The 7,090-nt window shown below is 46.2% G+C and overlaps 1 protein-coding gene across 1 annotated transcript; it reads right to left on the reverse strand.

Moving 5' to 3' along the window:
* Positions 1–483: 483 nt before the first annotated feature.
* RPS26 (ribosomal protein S26) lies at positions 484–2,078 on the reverse strand. The gene is made up of 4 exons (XM_007533347.3): positions 1,971–2,078; positions 1,567–1,744; positions 1,013–1,143; positions 484–577 (listed from the first exon to the last, which is right to left on the reverse strand). Exons 1-4 carry the CDS (start codon positions 1,971–1,973, stop codon positions 542–544), a joined length of 348 nt encoding a protein of 115 aa, XP_007533409.1. The 5' UTR covers positions 1,974–2,078; the 3' UTR covers positions 484–541.
* Positions 2,079–7,090: the final 5,012 nt, after the last annotated feature.

Below are 7,090 nucleotides of genomic sequence, written 5' to 3' on the forward strand. Positions count from 1 at the left end.
CTGGACACAAGCTGCCATTCCAATGTGTTAATCCACTCATCCCATGTAGCTAGTGCAAACTGAATAAAACCAAGTCAGATTCAAGGCTATGAAGAAACTTCACACCAGAGTTGTTAGAAAGGCAGGGTAGATAATAGCACAATAGTTATGCAAAGATTTAATGCCTCAGGCAGTCGTCCTCCCCCCCCACTTGGTGCCTGCACTATAATCCAGTGCTCCTGTGGACACAGGTAGGACAGAGAGAAATTGAAAGATAGAAAAGGGAGAAAGACAGACACAGACCTGCTCCACCACCCGTGAAGCAGCTCCCTGCACGTGGGGCACTGCGTGGCTCAAACCGCTGGCCCTTGCTCCGGAACCCAGTGCCACCGCCCAACCTCCAGCCTCAGGTAATTTCCAACACTGCTATAAACCAGAGAAGAGCAATGCTATTGTTCAAATAACAAGAGCACCCTTGTAGCAACAAATACACCTCACAAAGTATTTACAGTGTAATCTCCATTTTATTTTTTCAACACTGTTTTCCTTCAGGTCACAATTCTTACATAGGCTTTGGTGGAGGTCGCGGAGCAGCACCCTGGAAACAAAGGGACAAGAGTAAATAAAAACTATGAAGAACTCCCTCCTCAAGCACCGTGGTTAAGTACTACTAACACCGTGCCTAGTCCACAAACAGGCCCTATGTTAAAATGGGAAAAAAAAAACAGCACCACCCTACAACACTTGTGCGATGAGGAGTCTCTTTGACTCTGTGTATTTAATTTCAGAACGTGAGAAATCACTCCAGGAAACTTAAAAACAACGGGGTGGGTTTTTTTTCGTGCCACCCAGATATCCTCACACTGTTGATCTCACCATCACACGATAATCTCACATTTCCTGGGACACCTTAAATGCATGGGGGGAAGCAACAGGGACGGGACAAAAGTGTGGGGGTGGGTTTGCTGCGACCGGTTCCCCTTATAATTGCCGCCTTGTAAACCATCAAACCACTAAAGCAGTCGATACTCACTGCGGGTCTAAACCGGGGCGGGGGTGTGCGGTCCTTCCTGGCTTCCCGGGAGCGGTTCCTCACCACCTTGCTGTGAATGGCGCAACTCACACAGTAATGCAACTTCACATACAGTTTGGGAAGCACATAAGCTAAGGAATAGGAAAAGAAACAAGAAGCATGCAAGTCAAACGACTTTTGAATAAGTCAAAACCGAGGCCTTCCCACGAAACAAGCCTTTGTTGGGAAAAAAAAAAAAACCCGCCAGGATGGAGGAGACAGCAAAGTGGTCACGCTGAGGGCCTTGCATGCTGAGGGCCCAGGCTCACCCCCGGCACAGGGGCGCGCTTAGCTGCCATCTCTCCCGAGTGCAGTAACGCCCCTACGGGAGTGGGAAGGACAGCGTAACCCCGAGGCTCCCAAATCCCAAGTTCGATGCCCCGCACCACCGCCGACCAGAGCTGAACAGTACTCATGAGAGGAGAGAGCTTTCTGGCGTCTAGCGTCTCCACATCGAGATGCCGCCACGCGCAGCTACAACAATTTAGGGGAAGACAGGCCGGTCGGTCACTCACCGTCGAAGACACTCGCTTCGGAGATATCCCTGACGGCGGCGGCTTCCACTATGTTTCGAATGACAAACTTCTTAATGGCCTTGTCCTTGGGCACGCATCGGGCGCAGTTGGTGCAGCGAATAGGCTGCACGTGGCCGCGGCCCTTCTTGGCACGGCCGTTGTTCCTTCTTTTCTTGGTCTGCACGGGATGAAAACTCTGTCAGGGCAGGGGCGCGACGCAGCCGGCCTCCGACCCCGGCGGCTGAGCCGACGATCACTCTCGCCCGCCGCCCGTCCGAGCCCCAAACACACACGCCACCCGTTACGCACGTATGGACACTCAGACCCCCATACTTATAGGATCTACACCTACAGATGCCACCTGGATCCCCTCAACACACACACAAAGCACGCGACAAACTCACCATCTTGGAAGTGAGGACCAGAGAGAGGAAGTAGTTCCGTCCCGGTTCCCTTATATAGCCCGGGATCCCTACGCGCAACCGGAAGAACCCCCTAGGAGATAAATGCCAAGAATGGTCACCTGTTTTACACTAATTGCCTTTAATACGCAACGTTTCCGCTGCAATCTAGAGTGAGAAAGTGTTTCTCGAGTTTATGTATCCGTGATATCAGGTGACGTGGGACTATTTAATTTGTTAGCGGAAGGACATAAAGTTGCTATTTCCCATCAAGCATTGCGACGCCTAACCCGGAAGTAATTTTGGGCGTTTTAATTATTCGTTTTTTGCGAAGCTAGGCGCGGAAATTGTCCGGCGCAAGACCTCACGTTTCCAGCCTATAGGAGGCCAGAAGGGAACTGATGCATGGTGGGAGTTGTAGTGTGAAGTCTACAAGACTACGTGCTCCTGGTCTCAAGCGGTTAAACCAGAAGGGGCGGTATGATGCGGGAGGACGCCCTAGGCTCATTTCTCTGACCTCGGATGCTTGGTGCAAGATTGAGAAGTCTAGGATTGGGCGGTGTCGCAGCGCCAGTCGGGTGGTTAAGCGCACGTGGCGCAAAGCACAAGGACCGTCGTAAGGATCCCGGTTCGAGCCCCCGGCTCCCCACCTGCAGGGGAGTCGCTTCACAGGCGGTGAAGCAGGTCTGCAGGTGTCTATCTTTCTCTCCTCCTCTGTCATCCCCTCCTTTCTCCATTTCTCTCTGTCCTATCCAACAACAACGACACCAATAACAACAATAATAAACAACAAGGGCAACCACAGGGGAAAAAAAGATTGAGACGTCAAAGACTTAAAGTGGAAACAAAACGTTTCGTTAATTCCTATTTCCAGTATAGAGGAAATCTTACAGTATAGAGGAAATCTTAGCAGGGCCTCTTTCTCCTCTTTTTTTTTATTTTTATTTTTTTAATTCTTTTAAGATTTTAGTTACTTCTTATTGAAAGAGATAGGAGAGAAAGCGAACCAGCAACTACTCTGGTACATGTGCTGTCAGGGCTATAAAACTCAGGACCTCAGGCTTGAGAATTTTCATCCAGGTCACCACCTTCTGATCCGCTGTCTTTTTATTTTTAATTTTTTTATATTTATTTATTTTCCCTTTTGTTGCCCTTGTTTTTTTATTGTTGTAATTTTTTATTTAAAATTTTTAAATATTTATTTCCCTTTTGTGGCCTTTGTTGTCTTATTATTGTAGTTATTATTGTTGTTATTGATGTCATTGTAGTTGGATAGGATGGAGAGAAAGGGAGAGAGGGAGAGAAAGACACCTGCAGACCTGCTTGACTGCTTGTGATTCTTCTGCAGGTGGGGAGCCCGGGGCTCAAACCGGGATCCTTACTCCAGTCCTTGTGCAATATATATTTATTTACTAGTAATTAAGTTTTGTTTGTTTATGAGAGAGAACCAGAACATCATCCTAGGACATCAGATGCTGGAACTCAGGATCTCACGCTTTAGAGTTTACAATACTTTATCCACTGTGCCACTTCCTGGTTGCTGCTTATTACAAAGGAGAGAGAGAGAGAGAGGGTTTCATATAAGATGGAGATACAAATCAGAGCACCTCTCTGGTGCTTGCAAGTGCTGGGGTTGAAACTGGGAACTTAAAGCATGCAAGTCTGAGGCTCTTTCTACTGACCTTGTTTTTCCGGTCTCAGGGCAAATTCTCATTCATCATTTATTTACCTTATGTGAGATACAGTTGAGAGAGAACACCACTATGGTATATGCAAAGTGGGAACTCTAGGAACTGCAAACATGCAAGTCCTGTTCTTTACCAGCTGAGCTATTTCCCTACATGTTCATTCAGCTTTTACCCCTGGGTCCTCTTATCACAATGCCAGATACAGTAGTTTTTGTTTGTTTATTAGTATTTCTAGAGCACTGCTCAGCTTGGGCTTTGCTGGTGTGCAAGACTGGACCTGGGACTTTGGAGTCTCAGGCTGGAGAGGCTTTCTGCATAACCATTATGCTGTTTTCCCTGCCCCGTTGAAATGTTTTATAAATATTAATATATGGGTGTCAGGCAGTGGCACACTTGGTTAAACATACATATATATTTTAAAGATTTTATTTACTTATTCGTGAGAAATGATAGGAGAAATAGAAGGAATCAGACATCACTCTGGTACATGTGCTGCTGGGGATTGAACTTGGGACTTCATGCTTGAGAGTCCAAAGCCTTATCCACTGCGCCACCTCCCGGACCACCAAACATTCGTATTACAAAGTGCAAGGACCTGGCTTTCCTGAGCTCCCTACCTGCAGAGGGTCCACTTTACAAGTGGTGAAGCAGGTCTGGAGGTGTTTACCTTTTTTTTCTTTTAATGATCTTAATTTATTGGATTGAGACAGCCAGAAATGGAGAGGGTAGGGGGAGATAGAGACAGACACCTGCAGCCCTGCTTCACCACTCGTGAAGCTTTCCCCCTGCAGTTGGGAACTTCAGGCTCGAACCTGGGTCCTTGTGCACTGTAACATGCGTGCTCAACCAGGTATGCCACACCCAGGCCCTCTTTCTTTTCTTCTTCTTCTTTTTTTTTTTTTTTTTTGCCTAAAGGGTTATTACTGGGGCTCAGTGCCTGCGCTGTGTATGAATTCACTGCTCCTGGTGGCCATTTTTCCTATTTTATTGCCCTTGTTGTTATTGTTGCCATTGCAGTTGTTGGACACAGAGAAATGGAGAGAGGAGGGGAAGACAGAGAGAGAGGGGAGAGAAAGACAGACACCTGCAGACCTGCTTCACCGCCTGTGAAGCGACGCCCCTGCAGGTGGGGAACCGGGGGCTTGAACCGGGATCCTTCTGCCGGTCCTTGCACTTTGCGCCACATGCGCTTAATATGCTGCGCTACCTCCCGACTCCGCGCGCTCTTTTTTTTTTTTTTTAAACCAGTGCTCTGTCAGTCACTGGCTGATGGTGGGGCCTTGATCCTGGGATGTTGGAGCCTCAGGCATGAGTCTCTTTGCTTAACCATTATGCTATCTACACACGGCTGTGTGTCTTATCTTTCTCTCCCTCTATGTACCCATCCTCTCTAAATTTCTTTCTTTTAGCTAATAAAAATTAAAAGAGCGGAGAGTAGATAGCATAATGGTTATGCAAACAGACTCTCATGCCTGAGACTCCAGCATTCCAGGTTCAATCCCCCGCACCACCATAAGCCAGAACTGAACAGTGTTCTGGTAAATAAATAAATAAATAAATAAATGGAAAAATGGCCAGCAGGAGCAGGAGCCCCAGTGATAGATAACCTTGGTGACAGTTTAAAAAAAAGAAAGAAAATTAATAAATATTAATACATTTAATGCTCAACAAGCCTATAAGATATAGGTGACAGTTATTCTTGTGTTGGAAACATGAGAGGGGCTGGGCGGTGGCACAGCGGATTAAGTGCCCATGGTGCGAAGCACAAGGACCGGCATAAGGATCCCAGTTTGAGCTCCCCACCTGCATGGCTCCCCACCTGCAGGGAGGTAGCTTCACAGGCCATGAAGCAGGTCTGCTGGTGTCTCTCTTTCTCTCCCCCTCTATGTCTTCCCCTCCTCTCTTAATTTCTCTCTGTCCTATCTAACAATAATGATAGCAACAACAACAACAATAAGAATAACAACAATAAGAACAATGATGATAAACAACAAGGGCAACAAAATGGGAAAAATGGCCTCCAGGAGCAGTGGATTCATAGTGCAGGCACAGGGCCCCAACAATAGCCCTGGAGGCAAAAAAAAGAAAGAAAGAAAAAAGAAAAAGAAAAGAAAAATGAGATACAGAGAGGTTTTAATTGTTCAAGCTTGTGTAACACTAAGTGTTCTGGCTCTTCCTCCATGCTATGCTCTTTCCTCCTATCAAATGCACTGAGGTCAACAAGGGCAACAAAAGGGAAAAGGTGGCCTCCAGGAGCAGTGGATTTGTCGAGCCCCAGCAATAACCCTGGAGGCAAAAAAAAAAAATACAAGTAAACTGTAGAACATGAAATGTAAGGACCTGAGTCATCGCATTTCTCCCATCTCATGAGACTTTCTTCCACCCTCAGTACTTGCTATATGAATCCTGTGGGGAATACAGAATTTTGCTTATGACAAGATTTTCTCTTCAGATTTTCTCTTCAGATTTTTCTCTTACATACAGCTGCTGTCAAATCAGGGCCAGGCAGTGGCGCTCCTGGTTGAGCACAACTGTTACAATGTGCAAGGACCAGTGTTCAAGCCCTGGATCCCTACCTGCAGGGAAGAAGTTTCATGAGGGGTAAGGCAGTGCTGTAGGTAACTCTCTCTCTTATCTCCCCCTTCCCTCTCAATTTTCCCTATATACAGTAAGTAAATAAAATGTATTTTTAAAACAAACAAAAAAAATGCACTGAGGTACATTTGCATCAGTGACTAAAACAGTTTTGATTATGATACACAGTTGAAATATGTGCCCAGACCTCAAACAGATTTCTCTCTCCACTATCACTGGTCATCTCTATCAGGAACAACATAGTGGACCCTCTTGTGGGCCTTTATAGGACCTTGCCCTCAATGTGGGTTAACACTGGTAGAGACTTCCCCACTCTTTGAAGGGAGGTTGGGTCAACATACTCTGCAATGAGCACCCTAGCATGTTCCTAGCTATGACCACAGAATGCGAGCTCAGACCTACAGGGATGCAGAGGTCACACAGGCTCCTGTGCGGAATATGGGTCCCAGATCAGATCGATGGGGCTTACAGTTAACAATATTTATATGCTTTCCCCATATTTGGGAGCTACTCTTTTCCATGATCCAGCTGTCTAGTCCAATTTCCAACTCTGACACCATCTCCCCAGACAATACCTTTAGCCTGTCTGAGTGTTAGCTGTTGGGCTCAGACAATTATTAGTAAAGTCATGGGCCATTTGGAATATATCTAAAATAGACTTACTAGCTTTTTCCTAAATGGAGACCCCAAGCTTCATCTGCTATATTCTTACCTTCAAGTTCCTGATTATAAAACAATTTGTTCTGATTTATATCTTTTTTTTTTCTGCCTCCAGGGTTATTGCTGGGGCTCAGTGCCTGCACTATGAATCCACTGATCATGGAGGCTATTTTTTCCCTT

This window comes from Erinaceus europaeus, chromosome 7 (genome assembly GCF_950295315.1).
Source record: "Erinaceus europaeus chromosome 7, mEriEur2.1, whole genome shotgun sequence".
NCBI lineage: Eukaryota > Metazoa > Chordata > Mammalia > Eulipotyphla > Erinaceidae > Erinaceus > Erinaceus europaeus.

Coding starts and splice junctions, on each gene's coding strand:
- RPS26 (XM_007533347.3), bottom strand. Junction 1,144..1,566: donor CGAAGCGAGTGTCTTCGACG/GTGAGTGACCGA, acceptor CCTATTCCTTAG/CTTATGTGCTTCCCAAACTG. Junction 578..1,012: donor CGCCCCGGTTTAGACCCGCA/GTGAGTATCGAC, acceptor CTTTGTTTCCAG/GGTGCTGCTCCGCGACCTCC.